Consider the following 22,581-nt stretch of genomic DNA (forward strand, 5'->3'; position numbering starts at 1 on the left):
AATAGTTTATTTTTTAAGTATTACTTCTGGGCAGTTTTTTCCACACCATCCTAAACTTCCCACTACTATATGTCACGTTGTGTAAAAATACTGTGACTTATAATAAAAAACTAATCAGTAAGTAAATTGTGGCATTTACAATTTAGTCCTTGTTACCAAATGAGAGGAATAATCTCATTATAGCATGGAGACATTTTAATAGGGCCTTATTGCATGAGAATAACTCTGGCTTTACACTTAAGGGCAGAAGACAAGGAGGAGTCACACAGAAGCTACATGTGAAGGTTGTAATTGGCAGGAGACGGAGGAAAATTTCCATTTTCATCCCAGGTCTCAACTTCCATAAACACCTCATAGGGAAGGAGCTCATCAGAAAGGAAAGAGAGTGACAGAGGAAAAGAAAAAAGCTAAATGAAAATAGTGTGAAGTGAAGTGAAGGAGGTAGAGAGAAGAAGAGATTTTTTTGTGACACATTTTGTTGGACTCACATGCACTACTGTACTCTATTAATAACATACAGTATAGCAGTGTTCAGATGTTATACCTGAAGACCTGAAGACAACGTCCTACACAACCTTCAAGGATTCTGGACTGAAGTTACAGAGAGAACCTATAAGGTAAATACATTGTCCTATATTTCATTTTTATTGTATATTGTTTTAGACTGTATACCATTCATTGTTCAAGAACTCAGGATTGAAATGTGTTTTTTCTTCATTTCATAAAATCACAATTTACTTCCTAATTGTAATAGACCATACAAAGTGCTCATTGTTTTATATATACTGCACATCACACTAAATTGTATATTGTAGGAAATAGTTGCTTTTATCTGCCCAAAGTGTAATACTATATCTTCTTTTATAATATTCATATGTACTTTGAGCCCACATCTCATAACTCAAACTATATTTACTTTCAGAATATGTCAAGTCTTGTTATATTTTGTAAAAATGATTTTTTTTTTTACGTCAAGTGAAGATTTTTACTTTTTCTCCCTAAGGTTACCATAATGAAGTTCCTTGCCATCATTCTCTTGGTCTCCCTCTGTGAGGTCTCATGGTCCCAATATTACGAATATGATTCCCATTGGTGGATTTCATATTTGCACAGTCAGCAGTACAGCTACGGTCCTTCTTATGATTATGATCCAGATCCCCCAAGGCCATCTGTCAGCGACTGTCCTCAGGAGTGTGAGTGCCCCCTAAGTTTTCCCACTGCTTTGTATTGTGATGGACGCGATCTGAAATATTTGCCCTATGTTCCATCTCGTATTAAATATGCCTATTTTCAGAACAATCAGATTACTGCTATTCCAGATGGTGCTTTTGACAATGCCACTGGACTAGTGTGGTTGGCTCTGCATGGAAACCAGATTGTAAGTGATAAAGTTGGCAGAAAGATTTTCTCTAAACTTCGAGGGTTGGAAAGACTTTATATGCAAAACAATAATTTGACCAGAATTCCTAATGGCCTGCCTCGCTCACTCCGCGAACTACACCTGTCCTCAAATCAGATAAACCGAGTTCCCGCTAATGCCTTGGAAGGGTTGGAAAATCTAACTGCTCTTTATCTTCATGAAAACCAGATTCAAGAAGTGGGAAATTCATTGAAAGGTCTGAAGTCTTTGGTGCACTTAGACCTTAGCAACAATCAGCTCCGTAAACTACCAGATTCCCTTCCAGAATCTCTGGTGCAGATGTATTTAGAATACAATCAAATGAACTCTGTGCCAAATGATTATTTCAAAGCTTATCCAAACCTACAATATGTTAGGATCGCACATAATCGTCTTACCAGTGATGGGTTGCCCGGAACCACATTCAATACTAGTAGCCTCGTGGAACTAGACCTGTCTTATAATCAACTTCATCGTATACCACCGGTTAACACCAACTTACAGCATCTGTACTTGCAAGGGAACCAGATCGCAGGTAAGAGAGAGAGAGATATAGATACTCATAATTACTTTAACAAAACTTAAAGGTTGGATATTGCTTCACGTGTTTGGGAATGATTGGGTACATACAAAATTAAGAGAATTGGCTAATGGGAAAGGCTTTATAGACCATGACAGTCTAGATTTAAAGCTTGCGCTATACACAAGTTCTGGTTCTGGGCTTCTTCCAAACATAATCAAAATTATTTTGCCTACATACAAAGTACCTGATCCGGTTGTTTTCTTTGAAATCTATTACAGTATATGTGAATATATAGGTTTAACATACTGCTGGGGTTGGGATGAATGATGTGGAGGAGATTGACGCCCTACAATCTTTCTTGCTGGCATTTTCTAAATAAGAAACATACAGTATAATCCCATACTACTTGACATGTTCAGAATTTCTTTTAGCTAAGCAAATGAAATGTAAGGTTTAATGTCAGTCATGAGTTTGTCTCAATTTTAAACATTTTTGCAGGCTGCCTCAGTATTCATATGGTCAATATAATTTCATCTCCAGCATCAAACCATTAAACAACACAAAATCAGTACGTATTAATCCATTTAATGGGAAATTCTGGTACTTCCTAGTTGATGACTTACCTCTAAAATATCCATATGAGATTGGTGTTGGTTTGATACCCATCATGCCCCAATGATCAGTTGATATAAGCTGGATGTAAGCAATGAATAGGAGGTGTAGTGCAGTACTTTACACTAAACAATAGAACTGTGGTGTTACGGTAGGTAGATTGCCACATGCTTACATCCTGCCAGTTCTGGAGTAGCTCATCGATGGATGTGCATGTGTTGAGTCATATTGAGTATTAGACATCCCATGGCTGGATTGAAAGCAAGCCATTGAAATCAATTTAATGAAGATTACATCCTGCTTGATATTTCTGGTTCTGTGAAATATATTTCAGATGAATTCAACTTAAGCTAGTACTGAACAATTCAACTGGTAGCTGAAGCCTGTCTCTCCTGACTCTCCTAAAAATTATTAAAATTCAGATTGGTCAGACTTGCTTGTTTTTTAAAGGATTACTCCCATGTAAACTATTTTCAGTATATCCAAAGGTGGTCCAAGAGGAAGTGAACTATGATGCTGACATTGCAGTCTGTCAGATTACTTTACTCTGAAAACATTGCTAATGAGATTAATCTGTCACTTTTTTAATCTGGGCACCAATAACGTGATGTACAATATTCAGATATACACATTAGATAGCTGTCAGACTAATGATTGTTCAGCTGGCAACCCTATCTTACCCAACTCCTTCATCCACAGGAGAACTTCATCTGACAAGCGTTTGTGTTCTCTATGAGAGAGCCACTGCCAGACATCTTGGGTGGCATATTATCTCAGAGAGAAGAAAAGGATTGTCAGTCTGAAATCATACAAGCCGGATTCTTATCTCCTCCGACAATCATCTGTCAGGGACCCCCATACCCATTGGCCTGTCAGCCAAACATGTCGATACCATCTAGTTTGGTCAATGCTAATAACGTGCATGTGGGTTAAGGCTGTCTCCTACACAATTATATTAACAATGAACAGAATTTTTTTCTAATGATTTATTGTCCTCTGGTTATCAGTGAGATGCCAAGGGCAACAGACATAGCAAAAAATTGTAAAATGATTTACCAGATCTTCTACTAAGTTCACAAAGCCAGGTTATAATACTCTTTCACTGAGCTAAAGCCTTGCGCCCAAACATATATGCGCTGCTATGGTTTAAAACTATTTGGCTATATTTAATATGTCCACTTGTTAGTTTACTGATTCAAGTATATATGGAAGTGTGCCGCCCCTGCAGCAGTTGAACTGCTCGGATCGAGGGTTGCTGTGGCTCAGGGGTCTCTGGACCCGGGGCCTTGCAGCCACTCAAATGTAAAGGGAGTATTTACAGGGGATGAATGTTCGTGACGCCACCTATGGGTTGCGGTAAAGGGGAGTACCGCCACTGCCGAAGGGAGTACCGGGGCAGATGGTGTGGGGGCAGCCTGGTGTCAGTCCCTCCGCAGGTAGGGAAGTCCCCGGACAGTGGGGATTTGGTAAACGGGTGGCTTGACCTTGAAAAGCAGGGTGCAGGGGTCATATTACTCACTGCGGTAGTTGTGGTGCTGGATTAGGTGGAATAAGCAGAGAATCACATAAATGGTAAACCAAAGTCTCTGGGCACCACTGTCTCTACGGGGAGAGCCCATCCAGGTCCCGCTCCCAGCAGTGTCACTTGGTAAGTCCGGAGCCCTGCCTCCGTGCACAAATTGATTGACCGATGTGGCCCCTCAGCTTGAAGCTTTCGGGACCCCGCTACCCGTGTGTATGGCAGCTGTGCTCTTGATGGCTGGCACTTTGGATTTTAGTGGGTTGTGTAGTTTGGAGAACCCTATCCCCCGTGTTGTGCTGATGCCTTCAATCTCTGAGCTCTTGGGGAAAGTTCATAAAGAGACTATGCGCCACAGGTTAATTATCAAGGCGCTTGAAGCTCTTCCCTGATCTAGGGTCCTGTACCCCACCGTGCTTGGTACCGGTAAGTTCTTTTGGGCTTTCTGGTGCCGACAGTCCTACACGACGATGTCCGTTGCACCCCTTTCCAACGTCACTACTACTGGTCCCCGACTCCTGTGGTCCCGGACCACCGTCTGCGACCCAACCTGTCGCCTCCCTGGGAGCTGCAACTCCCTTGCTCCTCACTCTTTGAGGGCTAACTCTCAACTCATTGTCTACCCTCCCACCAGTCTGCCTGACTCCTAGGTGGGCGGCCCTGCTCCAACCTGACCAACCCACTGATGTGTCTGTACAGGTCTGGTGTGAGGTGTGGTTGGGATTTGTAGTGCGGGTGTTAGTGACACTGTTGATGGGAACCTGGAACCATGTGGGGTAGGCCCTGCACCCTGGGGGACAGGATGCAGTTCCCTGTAGCACCCTGATGTAGTGAGGGGCGCTACAGAAGTTAGAGCATTCACTTAGTGAGTGTCATATACAAATGTGCTTGTGTCAAGATTAATAGACACATTGAGTCACAGTTCTGCTGCCTAATCTTGGGCAGTGGCATACTGAGCTATCAGTATGGTGATGGACAGATCAGCCATTCAATTTCAGGCAGGAGCATGCTAAGCTGTCAGTCTGGTGATGGAAAGTTCAGCCATCCAATCAAAGGCTGGGGCATGCTGAGCTGTCAATATGGTAAAGGACAGTTCAGCCATCCAATCAGAGGCTGGGGCGTGCTGAGCATGTCAGTATGATGATGGACAGTTTAGCCATCCAGTTGGAGGCTGGGGAATGTTGAGCTGTTAGTATGGTGATAGACAGCTCAGCTGTCGAATTAGAAGCTGGGGCATGCTGAGTTTCCTCCATGTGCCTCCGGATCAGAGTGATTACCTGGCTATTTAGCTGACACCCTGTATTCATTTGCTGATATTAGAACCAGGAAAACAGGAGCTATAAAGTCCAATTATAAAGTTTTTTATTTAATTTAAACACACAGTAAAACCCCACTATATAAACTTTCATAGAAAAAGTGGTAAGAAGTGCTACTTGAAAGGGAACACCCACAAGCGTGTGAGAGACAGGAGCTAGGAGTTATATAAACAGAATACTAGGGAGGTCAAGTAATGTTAAATAATGCAAGTTGTCTAGCCGGTAGAGTGAAGCCATTAAAAGAGATAGGTTCCGGTACTTGCTATTTGTTATCATAAATTGATCAGCAGCTTACCCATAGTTAGTACGCCTCACCCCCGTGTCCACATGAGACAAAAACCCCTCCAACGCGCGTTTCGCATCGCACAGAGTCAGCTTCCTCAGGGCGGCCCTGAGCTAGTGTCCATTTTGACAGTTTGAGAGATGATCTGCTAGTGCATGTTAGATCATAGTGTAGAACCATAGCCACACATACAATGACAAATATGTTTGGGCACAATGCTGATGAACGCAATGCTCATCGAGTATTAAAACCTGAGCAGCATATTTGCCAGGAAATGTAGCATTTTTTTGTATTTCAAACAATTAAACACATTTATTTTCATATTTTAATTCATTCATTCATATTTAATTCACACTCTATAATATCTTCCTAACCTACACATATAGAAATTGAATGGAAAAACACCAAAATAAAGATGATGATGAAAGTCAAACAACATCAATAGCTAACAAATGTCAGCTTGTACACAGTCCATAGTCCAACAATAACAGACCACAGTTCAGAACTTTATAGCGGAGTTCCTAGTTTTAGTCATTGTATTAATTCAGCAGCAGAATTAACTTAAGCTGGTTCCTCACTCTATTGAAGTCAGACAATATCGCTGGTAGGGACTGCATCATCGGATCACCTCATTTCTAGGTGGTCTATGCTGAGGCTTCTCCAAAAAGCGAAGAAAAAATGTTAGATGCCTTTTGACCGATTAGAAACAAAGTGTAAGGTACAAATAACAAAATGAGTGGTGTATAAAATTACAAAACCCTCTGATTACATTGGATCTCTGTCACAATGAGCTGGAGTAAAGAAATGTGAAGGTGATCTGCAATAACAATGCTCTAGAAGAGAGAGAGGGCATGGCAGATGTTGAGGAGCTGATCGTTAAACAAAAGGAAATTGAAGTGAGTCCATACTGGATGAGAGGAGACACATAGCCTGGACGACCTTCTGTTGACACTTAGCAAGTTACATAACTAGTGCACATAAGTCTATTGTTGTTCCCACTGCAGCTTTGGAATCAATGGCCTATTATGGGGTCACCTGCTGAGGTAAATTTGCAATATTGTAGGTTGAACAAGTTAAATTAACTGGAAAACACACAAGACAGCAGGGACCAGAACAGCTGGAAATGCTGAAAGGGACAAGGATTAGGGATGAGCAAACCCAAACTGTAAAGTTTGGGTTTCATTCCGAACATTGAGTGTTCAGGTCTTGGACCCAAACACAGATTTTTACCTGTCCTCTTCTGCGCAGGTTTTGTAGCAGCTACAAGCTGCAACCCCCAGCGGACTGCTTTATAATGGCTGATTATCAAAAATTGGGGATCCCATTTAGTTTGTTTGTTTTTTTTAATTATTTAAATAAAGAAAAAAGAAAAAAAGGCTCTAGGTTCCCCCCATTTTTGATAACCATCCAAGGTAAAGCTGGCAGCTTGGGATTAGTATTATCAGTGTGGGAAGCGCCATGATTATTGGCCACTCCCAGGCTGAAAATAGCAGCCAACAGCCACTCAGAAATTTTGGCGTTTTTCCTGTCTCATCCCGATTGCCCTGGAGCTGTGGCAATTGGGGTAATATATGGGGTTGATGACAGCTGGGATCGGTTAGTCAAAAATCACAGCTGCCATCAACCCTTAGGTTAGTAATGGTAAGGTGTCTATGAGACACACCCATTACTAACCCTGTAAGTCAAAAGAAATAAACAAACAGAGAAAAATCCTTTATTTGAAATAAAGAAAAACATACACACACGCTTTCACCTCTTTATTAACTCCAAAATCAGCTCCGCAGTTTGACACAACATCCCATAATGATCTTGTCTTTGCCACATCTGGAGTCTGCACTGATAGAAAAAATGACAGCTCACTGCAGCCTCTGTGGCACACTGAGGGCAGTGGAGGACCCCCTGCTGTGAAAAGTGGTGATGTCATTGAGTTCACCAGAGGTCACAGCCGAGCTCCCATGGGCTCCAATGGTACAAACTGAGACCACCAGTGAACTCGCTGCCGGATTTTAGGACACAGCGGCACGGTAGTCCAGCAATCCGGCAGTCAGGTCACCGGAGTTCACACTCTGGGCTCCCCGCTGTCCTTAGTGAACTCAATTGAACTCATTGACGGAATTCCGGACCATCAGTTTGCGGGACAAGGTGGCACAACAGTCTGGTAATCTGGCAGTGGATTCAACTGAGTTCACTGAGGGCAGCAGGGAACCCCTGAGTGTGAACTCAATTGAAACCGCTGCCAGATTGCCGGACTGCTGTGAGGCTATGTCCTGCAATCCGGAAGTCCAGCAATCCAGCAGTGAGTTCACTCATGGTCACACTTAGTACCATGAGAGCCTGACTTTGACCTCTGGTGAATTGAGTGCCATTACCGCTTCTCATAGCAGGGCTCCCCCGCTGCCCTCAATATGTCCTGGAGGCTGTAGTGATCGGTCACGTTTTCTATCACTGCAGACTTCTAGCTGTAGCATAGACGGGATCGTTGGTAGGATGTTGTGTGGATTACGTTGGACCTGCAAGGTTGTTTTGGAGGTTAATAAAGGGGTGAAAGAGGGTGTGTGTGTTTTTTATTTCAAATAAATGATTTTTCTGTGTGTTTATTCCTTTTGACTTACATGGTTATTAATGGATGTGTCTCATAGACGCCTCCCCATTACTAACCTAGAGCTTGGTGGCAGCATTGATCACACTATCATCAACCCCATATAGTTCCACTATTGACAGTTCACCAGGGCAACTGGAAAGAGCAGAGTAAATCACCAGAAATGGTGCATCTAATGTGATGCACCAATTCTGGCAGCTCTGGGCTGCTATTTTCAGGATGGGAGAGGCCAATAACCATACAACTTCCCACCCTGATAATATCAGCCTCCAATTGTCTGCTTTACCTTGGCGGGTTACTGTATGAAAAATGAGTGGGACCTTGAGGCGTTTTGGTGTTTTTTTTTGAATTATTTATCTAAGTAATTTAAAAAATGGCATGGGATTCCCTCTATTTTTGATAACCAGCCACATTAAAGCAGACCACTGGGGGTTGCAGCCTGCAGTTGTCTAAATTGGCAGTAAAACACCTTGGAGCAGCAGAGCTCAGTGTACAGACACCAGTGAGGAAGAGCTGATCTATGTCTGCATTAAGTAACCTTAGAGTTGCAGAGCTAAATGTTCAGACGGCACCCAAGAACAACAGAGTTTAGTTAGCAGTCAGGAACCTTGTAGAAGCAGAGCTAAAAGTGTGGACAGCATACACATGCACCAAAAGGGTGTTTGTAATAGGGTTCTGTTTGTTCAGTGGTTAGCACTAGGAACACACATGGAAGCAACATGTGGACCTAAATCAATACATATGCACTAAGCAGCTTGCCTATGTGGAATGAGGTGTGTAAGTGGTGTTTTTGTTGTGGTTTTTCATGTGTATGTTTGCATGTATGTAGAAGGCTGTGATGGGAGCTCATAATGTGTACAGGGGGCTATGTGGGGGTCAGAAATTCATATATAGAGGCTATGTGGGGGCTCAGAAATTTATATAGAAGGCTATGTGTAGCCTCAGAAATATAAATAGATCGCTATGTGGGGCTTAAAATGTATAAAGGAGGCTACGTCGGGCTCAGAAAAGTATATACAGTATGTGAGTGCTCATGCTATATTTAGGAGGCTATGCAGTGCTCATGATACAGAGAGGAGCCTGTGTGGGGCTCGTATTGTATATTGTAGGCTCATACTGTATGTACAATATTAGGCAATGTTAGCCTCCTAAATGCATTATGAGCCCATGTGAGGGATCATAATATATAGAAGGCTTTGTGGAGGTTCATACTTGTATATAGGAGGCTATGTGGGGCTCATTATGTATTTAGTAGACTGTGGGGGCTCATACTGTTTATAAGAGGGATATGTAGTGGCTCATACTGTATACATGAGGCTATGTGGGGCTCATAATGTATTTAGGAGGCTATGTGGGGCTCATAATGTATTTTAGAAGATATGTTAGGGCTCATGCTGTATTTTGAAGGCTTTGTGGGGGCTCATGTTATATTTAGGAAGCTATGTGCTAGTGGCCATGTGCAGGCTCATACTGTGTTTAGGAGACTGAGGGGGCTCATACTATATATTTGAGGTTTTGTGGAGGCTCACACTATATATAGAAGGACTATGTGAGGGCTCACATTGTAAATTGAAAGGCTATATGGGGACTCAGATTGTATATAGAGGAGTTATGTGGGGCACATACTGTATATAGGTGGCTATGTGGGGGCTCATACTGTATATAGAAAGGCTATGTGGGGGCTCACACTGTATGTAGTGGTGTGTGTGTCTCATACTGTAAATATTTGCTATGGGGTCTCATACTCTATGTAGGGGGCTGTGTGGTGTATCATACTGTATATAAGGGAGCTATATCGGGGCTCATACTGTATATAGAAATACTATGTGGGGGCCCACACTGTATGTAGGGGTGTGTGTGTCTCATACTGTATATATTGGCTATGGGGGCTCATACTATATGTAGGGGGCTGTGTGGGGGATCATACTGTATATAGGGGAGCTATGTCGGGACTCATACTGTATATAGATGGGCCTATATGTGGACTCAAACTGTATGTAGGAGCTAATCCTGTATATGGGGGGTTGTGTGAGGGCTCATGCTGTATGTGAGGAGCTATGTGAGGGCTCATGCTGTATATAGATGGGCCTATGTGTGGACTCATACTGTATGTAGGAGGTTGTGTGTGACTCATAATGTATGTGGGGGACTGTGTGGGTTCATACTGTATGTAAAGGGCTGTGTGGGGGGCTCATACTGTATGTAGGGGTTTGTGGAGGGCTCATACTGTATATAGGGAGGAGAAAAAAGAAAAATCAGCTCACCCAGGTCTATGGAGACTCCAATGAGAGACAGGTGCAAGGATAGAGGCCGGCCACGCCAGGAAATTCCACAAAAAGCAAAAATATCCAGCATCTACGTCCAGGTAAAATATAAAAGTTGTATCTTTATTCAGAATCCATTAAAAACATAGGGTGATGAACATCACATCCCCAACAAATATAAAAGTCCTCTTGGACCCCTCATACAGATGGTACGCGTTTCGAGCTCCTCGCTCTTAGTCTGAGTCCTGTATATAGATGGGCCTATGTGTGGACTCATACTGTATGTAGGAGGTTGTGTGTGACTCATAATGTATGTGGGGGACTGTGTGAGAGATCATTCTGTATGTAGGAGGCTGTGTGGGCTCATACTGTATGTAGAGGGCTGTGTGGGGGGCTCATACTGTATGTAGGGGTTTGTGGAGGGCTCATACTGTATATAGGGAGGCTATGTGGAGGCTCAATGTCTATATAGAGAGGTTATGTGAAGGGGCTCCTACTGTATATAGGGGCTATATATGGGCTCATACTGTGTGTAGGGGGCTGTTTGGGGGCTCATACTGTATATAGGGGAGCTATTTTAGAGCTCATGCTGTATATAGGGAAATGTGAGTATACTAAATTCTGCTCAATATTAAGTGATACAAGTAATATTAAAATAAATTGACAATTATATTTATTATGTTAATATTAACCCCTTCACGACCATGGACGGATCTTTCCGTCATGGATCGTGTCCCGGTAAGCCCCGCCCCCTGCCGCGGGCAGGCGGCGTGGATCGGCACATATCAGCTGTTTTCAACAGCTGACATGTGTGCCTAAATGTTCCGAGTGGAATCGCATTCCACCCAGAACATTAACCCCTTAGATCTCACTGCCAAAGTCTGGCAGCGAGATCTATATGCGCGCGGCCATGTTTTTTACTTACCGCCGCCGCCTTCGGACGTCACGTGAGTGATCACGTGACGTTCGGTGGTTGCCATCGTAGCACAGGGTCATGTGATGACGCCTGATGCTATGAAGTTTAACTTTCATTCTTCCTCGGCACGGAGCAGAGGAAGAAAGAAAGTGACTATTTCTGCTGTTTACAGCGGGATAGCTGTGATCAGCAGATAGCGATCAGCAATCGGATTGCTGATCGCTATAGCCCCCTAGAGGGACTAGTAAAATAAAATAAAAAAAGTAAAAAAAAAGTTTTAAAAAATTAAAAAAAAAACAAAAAACCTAAAAGTTCAAATCACCCCCCTTTCCCCCCATTGAAAATTAAAGGGTTAAAAAATAAATAAATATACACATATTTGGTATCGCCGCGTTCAGAAATGCCCGATCTATCAAAATATAAAATAAATTAATCTGAGTGGTAAACAGCGTAGTGGCAAAAAAATTCCAACCGCCAAAATTACGTTTTTTGGTCGCCGCAAGTTTTACGTAAAATGCAATAACAGGCGATCAAAACGTAGCATCTGCGCAAAAATGCTACCATTAGAAACATCAGATCGAGACGCAAAAAATAAGCCATCACTGAGCCACAGATCCCAAAAAAAAAGAACGCTACGTGTTTCGGAAAATGGCGCAAAACGTGCGCCACTTTTATTGGACAAACTTGTGAATTTTTTTTAACCCCTTAGATACAAGTAAATCTATACATGTTTGGTGTCTACAAACTCGCACCGACCTCAGGCATCATACTCACACATCAGTTTTACCATATAGTGAACACCGTGAATAAAACATCCCAAAAACTATTGTGCCATCACACTTTTTTTGCAATTTTTCCACACTTGGAATTTTTTTGCTGCTTTCCAGTACACCATATGGTAAAACTTATGGTTTCATTTAAAAGTACAACTTGTCCCGCAAAAAACAAGCCCTCATATGGCAAGATTGACAGAAAAATAAAAAAGTTACGGCTCTCGGAAGAAGGGGAGCAAAAAACAAAAACGCAAAAACGGAAAGTGCCCCGGGGCTGAAGGGGTTAATGTTGAGCAGAATTAATTGCAGCCTATTGGTTCAGCCCTACACATAAGTCACGGTATCTCATGTGGCCCCTCAGAAAAATAACTGCCCACAACCGTAGAAGATGCCTGAAGCATCGGGAGACTACATGAAAGCGTGAGAAAGCACACCCCTGTGAAGTAATCCACTGTCCAAAGGCTGTAAATTCTTCCCTTCGGTCTCTGATAAGAGAGCAGCCAGTACTAGTGATGGGCAAATACTAACTATTCGTGTTCAGTTTATTTCTAACAAATAGTAAAGTACTATTCCAGTATTCATCATGAATTACGAACCTAATGCAAGTCAAAGGGGAACCCAAGCATTTTTCTTGTCGTGACGAAAACTGGAATAGTATTTAGTAGAGATGAGCGAACTGGCCGTGGTTCGGCTCGAGTTCGGTTCGCCGAACGGAGGTCTCGTTCGAGTTCGGTTTGTCGAACGTTCGACGAACCAAACTCGAACCTATAGGATATAATGGGAGGCAATCACAAACGCATAAAAATGCATGATAAATGTACACAAACAGTTAATAAACATTGCCATAACACTTACCGGTCCCCGCGATCCCTCCTGCACTCTGTCTCCTGCCGCTATTCCATCCGATGATCGCTGAATCCTCCCGGTGACCGGCACTGCCAGCAGAGATGCAGGACCTATCGTGACGTCAAAATAGCCATGTGACCAGTCACGTGGCTATTATCTCATTCGCTACAGACTGGTCACATGACTATGACGCGTCATGTAGGACCTGCGAGTGCATCTCTCCGGTACACGGTGCACATTTGTGTATCGCCGTGTACCGGCGACATGCTCTAGCACACGGTCAACTCCCCGTTCCATTAGGGACCGGCTGACACAGCCGGTCATTAACGGAGATCACCGTTGCCATAGCAACGCAGTTAGCGGTGACGTCACCGCTAACCGCGGCTCCGGGAGCACCGTTGCTATGGTAACGCGTCTGTCAGCGTTACCGCTGTTACCACTGACAGCCAGCAGCACTGATCACTCAGGGAGTGAAGGCTGCACGCTGCTGCACGGGAAGCCACGTCTTCCCCCATGCAGCAGTGATGGAGCAGAGCTGCATTTGTTGAACAAGAAAGACAGAAGACCATGGATCGTGGAGGGCTGACAGGGGGTAATAAAGATGGAGTCTCTAATGTGTCTGTGTATTTATTTCTATTAAAGTATTTTTTCTCTGTGTGGTGTCTTTTTTTAACCCTTTATTGGAGATTCTTAATGGCCGGGTCAAACGTGCCTGACATTAAGAATCTCTGGCTTAATACTAGCTAGTAAAACAAAGCTAGTATTAACTCATTATTACCCAACAAGCCACCCGGCTTCAGGGCTGTTGGAAGAGTTGGATACAGTGCCAGATGATGGCGCTTCTATGAAAGCGCCATTTTCTGGGGCGGCTGCGGACTGCAATTCGCAGCAGAGGCGCCCAGAAACCTCGGGCTAACCTGTGCTGCGGATTCCAATCCCCAGCTGCCTAGTTGTACCCGGCTGGACACAAAAATGGGGCGAAGCCCACGTCATTTGTTTTTTAATTATTTCATGAAATAAGTGAAATAATTAAAAAAAAGGGCTTCCCTATATTTTTGGTTCCCAGTCGGGTACAAATAGGCAACTGGGGGTTGGAGGCAGCCCATGGCTGCCTGCTGTACCTGGCTAGCATACAAAAATATGGTGAAGCCCACGTCATTTTTTTGGTGGGCAAAAAACTTCTGCATACAGTCCTGGATGGAGTATGCTGAGCCTTGTAGTTCTGCAGCTGCTGTCTGCTCTTCTCCAGACAGACAGCAGCTGCAGAACTACAAGGCTCAGCATACTCCATCCAGGACTGTATGCAGAAGTTTTTTGCCCCCTGAAAAAATTATGTGGGCTTCGCCATATTTTTGTATGCTAGCCAGGTACAGTAGGCAGTTACGGCTGCCCCCAACCCCCAGTTACCTATTTGTACCCGGCTGGGAACCAAAAATAAAGGGAAGCCCTTTTTTTATTATTTCATGAATTTCATGAAATAATTAGAAAACAAATGACGTAGGCTTCGCCCCATTTTTGTGTCCAGCCAGGTACAACTAGGCTGCTGGGGATTGGAATCCGCAGCACAGGTTGGCCTGAGCTTTCTGGGCCCCACTGCTGCGAATTGCAGTCTGCAGCAGCCTCAGAAAATGGCACTTTCATAGAAGCGCCATATTCTGGCGCTGTATCCAACTCTTCCAGCACCTGCCTGCTATACCTGGCTAGCATACAAAAATATGGCGAAGCTCACGTCCTTTTTTTGTAGTTTTTTGGCAAAATAAATAAAAAATGCTTCCCTGGATTTTCCATTGCCAGTGAAGGTAACACCAAGCAGTGGGGGTTAGCAGCCAGTAGCTGCTTGGATTACCCTTAGCTAGCAATACAAAAAATGCAGCGGGAGCCCATATATATTTTTTTTAATTATTTATTTAAATAACTAAAAACAAAATGGGCTTCCCTGTATTTTGATTGCTGGACATCACAGTGCTGTAAAAATAAGTCTTTAAAAAAAATGACGTAGCGCTCCGCGGTATTTTTGATTCTCAGCGCAGATAAAGCAGACAGCTATGTGTTGCCACCCCCATCTGACTGCCATTAGCTTGGTTGGCAATCAAAATACAGGGAAGCCTATTAATTTTTTCTATTTAAGAAATAGTTAAAAAAAAAAAGACGTTGGGTCCCCCCATTTTTGATAGCCAGCTAGGGTAAAGCAGACGGCTGTAGCCTGAAAACCACAGCTGGCAGCTTTACCGTGGTTGGGGATCCAATGTGGAGGTCCCCCCAGGCTCTTTTTTTATAATTATTTTATAAATATTAATAATTACACAATAAAAGTAGGGTCCCCCCCAAATTGGATCACCAGCCAAGGTAAAGCAGACAGCTGTGGTCTGGTATTCTCAGGGTGGGAAGGTCCATAGTTATTGGGCCTTCACAGCCTAAAAATAGCAGGCCGCAGGCACCCCAGACGTGGCGCATCCACTAGATGCGCCAATCCTGGCGCTTCACCCCAGCTCATCCCGTGCCCTGGTGCAGTGGCAAACGGGGTAATAAATCGGGTTGATACTAGCTGTAAAGTCACCTGAGATCAAGCCCAGCAGTTTGTGATGTCATGGCGTCTATTAGATACCCAACATCAAAAACTGTCAGTACTAACAAAAAAAAAATCGACAAAAGAAATTTATTTGAAAAAACAGTCCCCAAAACATTTCCTCTTTCACCAATTTATTGTAAGAAAAAAAATAAAGGGGTCCCACGACGACTCTGGACCGTCTAGAATATGGGGGGAGACACTCAGGGAACGTATCCCCCATTTTCTAGGAGTGCGGACCCTTCATGTGAGGAGTGCGGGTGCATTGAATCTGCACTCACTCTCCCCGGGTCCACAGCAGCAGAGTCCATGTCGTAATGGTTGCTACCAAAGCTGCAATGCCCTGCTCATGAGGTAAGGGCATGCCTAATCAGGAGAACTATTCTACATTTCCAAATATTGGTATTTGCTGATATTATTGCTATTCCACCTACTATATATTGGGGATAGGATCTTGGAGATGGAATACCCCTTTAAGTCCAGTTATCCAGCTGAATGAATACTTAACAACAGAGCTCGCTATTTAGATGTGTTTTCTTGTGGCGTATAACGGACTCTTATGTTTGGTAGTCGTTCAGCAGGGAAACTATAAAAGCAAATCCCTCCATTTGGAAATGTAGTATATAGCTCTCCTGATCAATTATGTTTCTTACCTCATGAGCAGGGCAATACAGTAATAATAATAATTTATTCATTTATATAGCGTTATTAATTCCATAGCGCTGTATGTCTTTGGAGTGTGGGAGGAAACCCACGCAAACACGGGGAGAACATACAAACTCCTTGCAGATGGTGTCCTTGGGGAGAATTGAACCCAGGACCTCAGCGCTGCAAGACTGCACTGCTAACCACTGAGCCACCGTGCCGCCCATTTAGCTTATAGATGCATAACCACCACTCACTGTGTCTGAACACAGGAAGCTGAGCTGACAGCCGCTCTGTGCATGCGGCAGCGTCTATTGTGAAGGAGAGGGCCGTGGGGGGATCAACGCTGCACAGGTACCGTGGGACACCGTGGGACACCGGTGGGGTTATAGGGGGTGACCTGGCAGGGCCTGGCGAGGGTTTTCTGTCACATGTGTCATGGCACATGCAACAGAAATCAGACTAGTAGGGTGAATGCGGCCGGCGCGCTGCTGTGCGCGCGGCCATCTTGGATTTCTGGGAGGGCATCAGGGGGGGCACTTTGGCGACACCGGGGGACCGGAGGGGACCGGGGAGGAGATTTATCATGTTTGTTCATGCCAGATGGGAGATAAATAATTTTTTACCGGCGCTGTCATTTACTGTAACGTGATCATCGGTGTACGGTGTATACCTGTGATCACGTGAGCGGGGACCGGAAAAACCGTCCTGAATCATGATCTCCAGGGTCTCAGCTAACCCTGAAACCCCGGAGATTTTCTGACGCCGGGGGGCGTTATTCACTTATTTCTGCCTGCTGTTTATAAACGGCAGATCAGAATAAGGCAACATTAACACGACCGATCCATTTTTGCGGTCTGCAAAAAACAGTCCGTTTTTTTTCACGGGTGCATCCGTGTGGCATCCGTTTCCGTTCCGTAGACGGTCCGTATGTCATCTGTTTCTCATCCGTGTGCCTTCCGCTTTTTTTGTGTACTGCAAAAAAACTGAAGGAGGGTAAATGCATAAATTTACCCAGGATCTATAGCTTCATCCTACATGAGGCGGTCACATGTTCACTCCAGTGCCATTTTCTACTGCTTTTCACAGCGTAGAGCGCTCTGGTGATTTTCTTGTGCTTGTGCACTTCATATCAGTCTTTTCTGTCATTATAATGGCAGAAAGACACATAATGTCCCACTCTCCTGCATTTTGTAATTTTGCACCCTTTGGTGCCTTTCATGTGGCACTAAGGGGTGCTTAGCTTTGTATTTAGCCAAAAAATGAAAAAAAAAAATGACGTAGGGTTCCCCTTATTTTTGAAGCCAGCTAGGGTAAAGCAGACGGCTGCAACCTGCAGACCACAGCTGGCAACCTCACCTTGGCTGTTAATCCAAAACTGAGGGCACCCCACGCTGTTATTTTAAATTAAATAAATAATTAAAAAAAAAAAACACGTAGGGGTCCCCCCAAAATTGGATCACCAGCCAAGGTAAAGCAGACAGCTGGGGTCTGATATTCTCAGACTAGGGAGGTCCATGGTTATTGGACTCTCCCCAGCCTAAAAATAGCAGGCCGCAGCCGCCCCAGAAGTGGCGCATCCATTAGATGTGCCAATCCTGGTGCTTCGCCCCAGCTCATCCCGCGCCCTGGTGCGGTGGCAAACGGGGTAATATATGGGGTTAATACCAGATGTGTAATGTCACCTGGCATCAATCCCTGGGGTTGGTGAGGTCAGGCGTCTATCAGATACCCGACATCACCAACCCAGTCAGTAATAAAAAAAAATAGACGACAAACACATTTTTATTTGAAAAAATACTCCCCAATACATTCCCTCTTTAACCAATTTATTAGAAAGAAAAACAAATCCAGGTCTGGTGTAATCCAAGGGGTTGCCATGACGATCCACACTGTCCCAGTCAATGAAGAGCAGGATGTTCCCCATTAGCTGGGAGAGCAGTGCAGTGACCTGAGCTAACATCAATGGGTCAGCCCAGGTCACTGCAGGGCATGACAAGTGCTGCTGTCAGCGAGGTGCATTACCTGCGCTGATCTCCTGCACTGCTGACAGCCCCTGTCACTGAGTTCAATGACCGCCGCCTTCACAGTCAAGTATCGTGAGAGGCCCGTGACGTCACCGCTAGTCAGTCTCGGGTCGGAAGCGAGAGAAGGTGATGTGACAAGCGGCGGCGATGGACAACAGTGACAGCGCTGAGGTCGGGACTTCATCACCGCAGGTAAGCCGAGCGGGACCATGTGTGCAGAGTGCCAGGATGACGGACGTGTGTGTGTGTGTGTGTGTGTGTGTGTACATGCTGCGTGCAGGAGGGGGTGGAGCGAGCTGAGCGGGGAAGTGTGGGCTTCCTGCACGTAACTAGGATAAACATCGGGTTACTAACCAAAGCGCTTTGCTTGGATACCCGATGTTTATCTTGGTTACCAGCTTCTGGCAGGCTGCCAGCGATGGCTCCTGCACACTGTAGCTGTAAAAAGCCCTGCTTTTTGCTGCTAGAACCGTTCTCGAATGTATCTAGAACTATCGAGCTTTAGCAAAAAAGCTCGAGTTCTAGTTCTATCTAGAATACCCCCCAAAATCACTCGAACCGCGAACTGGAGAACCACGAACCACGAACCGCGCTCAACTCTAGTATTTAGTATTCGGTAAGCATTACCCAAACACGAATAGTTACTATTTGCCCATTTCTAGACAGTACTTTTATAACATTTAAGTAATGTGCATCCTTGTAAAATAACTGTTAAGATGAAGTGATGACTGAGCATGCTCGGCCCTGCTCAATATTTGATCGAGCATCGGTGTGGTCGGGCATGCTCGTTACTCGATTGGTTTTCCGCCCCCCAAATTTTTCGCAGCTGTAAGCCAGCCAAAAAACATGCAGGGATTGCCTGCCATATGCAGTAATGTCGTAGCCATGTTGGCTACTGGCATTACTCTGATTGGCTAGCTGTATCGCATCATCTGGTCTTATAGGAGACCAAGGGGCACGATACTCGTCACACTGTCCTCTAGAAGCAGTTCAGTGAGAGTTGATGTAGGAGGGAGAGCTTAGATTAGAGCAGGGTTTGTACACTAATGCACTTTAGTGTCTTTCATGTGGCACTAAAGGGTGTTTTTAGCCTTGTGTAACCAAATAAATAAATAATTTAAAAAAAAACAGAGTGGGGTCCTCCCTATTTTTGATAACCAGCTAGGCTGAAGCAGACAGCTGCAGGTTGGAATTATCAGGCTGTGAAGGCCCATGGTTATTTGGCTCTTCCCATCTTAAAAATATCAGCCCACACCGGCCCTAGAATGCCCTACCACAAGAGGTAGTGATGGCAGACACTATAACAGCTTTTAAAAAAGGGCTGGATGATTTACTCAGTGCACACAACATTGTTGGTTATAAGTGACTTAGGGACAAAATGTATAATTGGTGGAGAAAGGTTGAACTAGATGGACTTTGGTCTTTTTTCAACCTATGTAACTATGTAACTATTAGATGCATTGGCAACCAGAGTAATATTTTTTGGAGTTGCTGTTAGCCGTGTAATGTCAACTGACATCAAGCCAAGGGGTTAGTAATGGAGAGGTATCTTTCAGACATCCCCATTACCAACCCAGTAAGTGAAAAAACAACAGACACACAGGAAAAAAATAATTTATTTGAGTAAAGACTCCCTCACACTTTCCCTCGTTCACCAATTTATTAAAAAAGAAAAAATGCCATGAAGATCCGAAGAAGTCCACCGAATCCGATGTAGTCCATAAATGGTAATCTGAACAACATAAAATGAGCGTTAGAGAAATAAAAATGAGAGACAGACCCTCTTTCACCAATTTATTTTTATTAAAAAATCCCCACAGCTCTGACGTAGTGTTTGGCATTCTCACGATGTTCATCGATTCTGTATCACAACCCATGGAGCTTAGTTTTGAGAACACTGCTCATAGGTCACTCCCGATCAGGCTGCGATCTGCATAGTCGTGCAAACAAACTATTTTTTCCTTTGTCTGTGTTTTTTTTGAGGATTACTGGATTAATAATGGGGGTGTCTGATAGACACCTCTCCATTTCTGACCCCTTGCCTGAATGCCAGTCGACATTAGACAATTGACATCAACCCCATAAAATATTACCTCAATTGCCACCACACCAGGGCAATCTAGAATAGCTAGGAAAATAGATGCACCAATTATGGGGTAAATGTGGGCTGATATTTTTACACCATGTTCCAAATTATTATGCAAATTGGATTTAAGTGTCATAGCGATTATTTATTTTTTTTTTCAATGAAATTCATTGATGGTATTGTGTCTCAGGGTTCTTTGCATCACTGAAATCAATTTCAGATACCTGTGATAATTAGTTTGCCAGGTGAGCCCAATAAAAGGAAAACTGGAAGTTCCACAATATTAAGCAGCCACAGTTTTCAAGTAACATGGGAAAGACAAAGGATCTCTCTGCTGCCGAAAAGCATCAAACAGTGCAATGCCTTGGACAAGAGATGAAAATATTAGATATTTCATGAAAACTTAAGCGTGATCATCGTACTGTGAAGAGATTTGTGGCTGATTCAGAGCACATACGTGTTTGTGCTGATAAAGGCAGAATGAGGAAGGTTTCTGCTAGGCAAGTCCATAGGATTAAGCTGCTAAAAAGCCATTACAAACCAGCAAACAGAAGCTGCTGGTGCCTCTGGAGTCCCTCGAACCTCAAGGTTTGGATCCTTCAAAGGCTTGCTGTGGTGCATAAACCTACTATTCGGCAACCCCTAACCAGTGCTCACAAGCAGAAACGGTTGCGGTGGGCCCAGACATACATGAAGACTAATTTTCAAACAGTCTTGTTTACTGATGACTGTTGAGCAATCCTGGATGGTCCAGATGGATGGAGTAGTGGATGGTTGGTGGATGGCCACCATGTCCCAACAAGGCTGCGACGTCAGCAAGGAGGTGGAGGAGTCATGTTTTGGGCTGGAATCATGGGGAGACATCTGGTAGCTTCCTTTAGGGTTCCTGAAGGTGTGAAAATGACCTCTGCAAAGTATATAGAGTTTCTGACTGACAACTTTCTTCCATGGTACAAAAAGCAGAAACGTGCCTTCAGGAGAAAAATCATCTTCAGGCATGACAATGCACCATCTCATGCTGCAAAGAATACTTCTGTGTCATTGGCTGCTATGGGCATAGAAGGAGATAAATTCATGGTGTGGTCATCATCTTCCCCTGACCTCAACCCTATAGAGAAACTTTGGAGTATCATCAAGCAAAAGATCTATGAGCGTGGGAGGCAGTTCACATCAAAACAGCAGCTCTGGGAGGCTGTTCACATCAAAACAGCAGCTCTGGGAGGCTATTCTGACATCATGCAAAGAAATTCAAGCAGAAACTCTCCAAAGACTCACAAGTTCTATGGATGCAAGAATTGTGAAGGTGATATCAGAGAAGGGTTCCTATGTAACATGTAAATTGGCCAGTTAGGATGTTTTTGATTTAAATAGCTTTTTATTTCAGTGAATGTGACCTCCTAATGCTGCAAATTCCACAAATGAGCATTTTCAGTTCTTTAAAACATATAAAATGTTTAGAAACTCTACTGACCCTAAAAATTTGAAATTTTGAGGTTTTTTTAATTTTGAAGATTATACTGTTATCATTGGAAGGTTTCTTCAATAAAATTTGATGTATACTCTAACGGGTGATGACTTTTATTAGACTGACTGTCATTTGCATCGACCATTTAGGAAAATCATAGAAAAATATAATTTGCATAATAATTTGGAACATGGTGTAGACTGGAAGGGACCAATTTCCATGAACTTTTCCAGCCTGATAATATCATCCCCAGTTGTCTGCTTTTTCCGGGCTGGTTATCAAAATTGGGAGGGAACCCCCATGTCATTTTTTAAAATGATTTATTTATACAGTTCTGAGAAGCATCCAGGCATCTTCCCCATATTGTTCCCATCCATTTCAGCAGTTTATCAGCCCCCTGGCCTCCCTTGGGCGGTCTTCTGGAAAAATGCTCAAGTTCTCCATAGACTTCTATTATTCTTGTTGTTTGAATCAAGTCCGTCCAAGCCTCTGACCTGCTCAATTTGACTAATGAGCACTTGAGTGTTTTAGTGGGCACTCATAACTATTAACCCCTTCACGACCAAGGATATACCGATACGTCCTAAATCATGGAGGGGTGATCACCACCGGCTGCTGAAGTGAGCCGACAGTGATCCCTGCACATGTGTGCTGATTTGAACAGCAGACATGTGTTCCTCACAGGCGCAGGTGGATCAGCGCCTGTTAACTGCAGTGGGGAACGCGCCTTTCCCCGCCGCTA

The 22,581-nt window shown here is 43.8% G+C and overlaps 1 protein-coding gene across 1 annotated transcript in view; it reads left to right on the forward strand.

The window, feature by feature from the left end:
* Positions 1-308: 308 nt before the first annotated feature.
* Positions 309-22,581, forward strand: part of FMOD (fibromodulin) — a 43,131-nt gene continuing 20,858 nt past the window's right edge. Inside the window, exons 1-2 of the mRNA XM_075333748.1 lie at positions 309-617; positions 1,004-1,934. Of these exons, the coding sequence (XP_075189863.1) occupies positions 1,013-1,934 (922 nt within the window). The 5' untranslated portion in view covers positions 309-617; positions 1,004-1,012. The remainder of the gene's footprint in view (positions 618-1,003; positions 1,935-22,581) is intronic.

The sequence above is a fragment of the Anomaloglossus baeobatrachus genome, chromosome 2, assembly GCF_048569485.1.
Source record: "Anomaloglossus baeobatrachus isolate aAnoBae1 chromosome 2, aAnoBae1.hap1, whole genome shotgun sequence".
NCBI lineage: Eukaryota > Metazoa > Chordata > Amphibia > Anura > Aromobatidae > Anomaloglossus > Anomaloglossus baeobatrachus.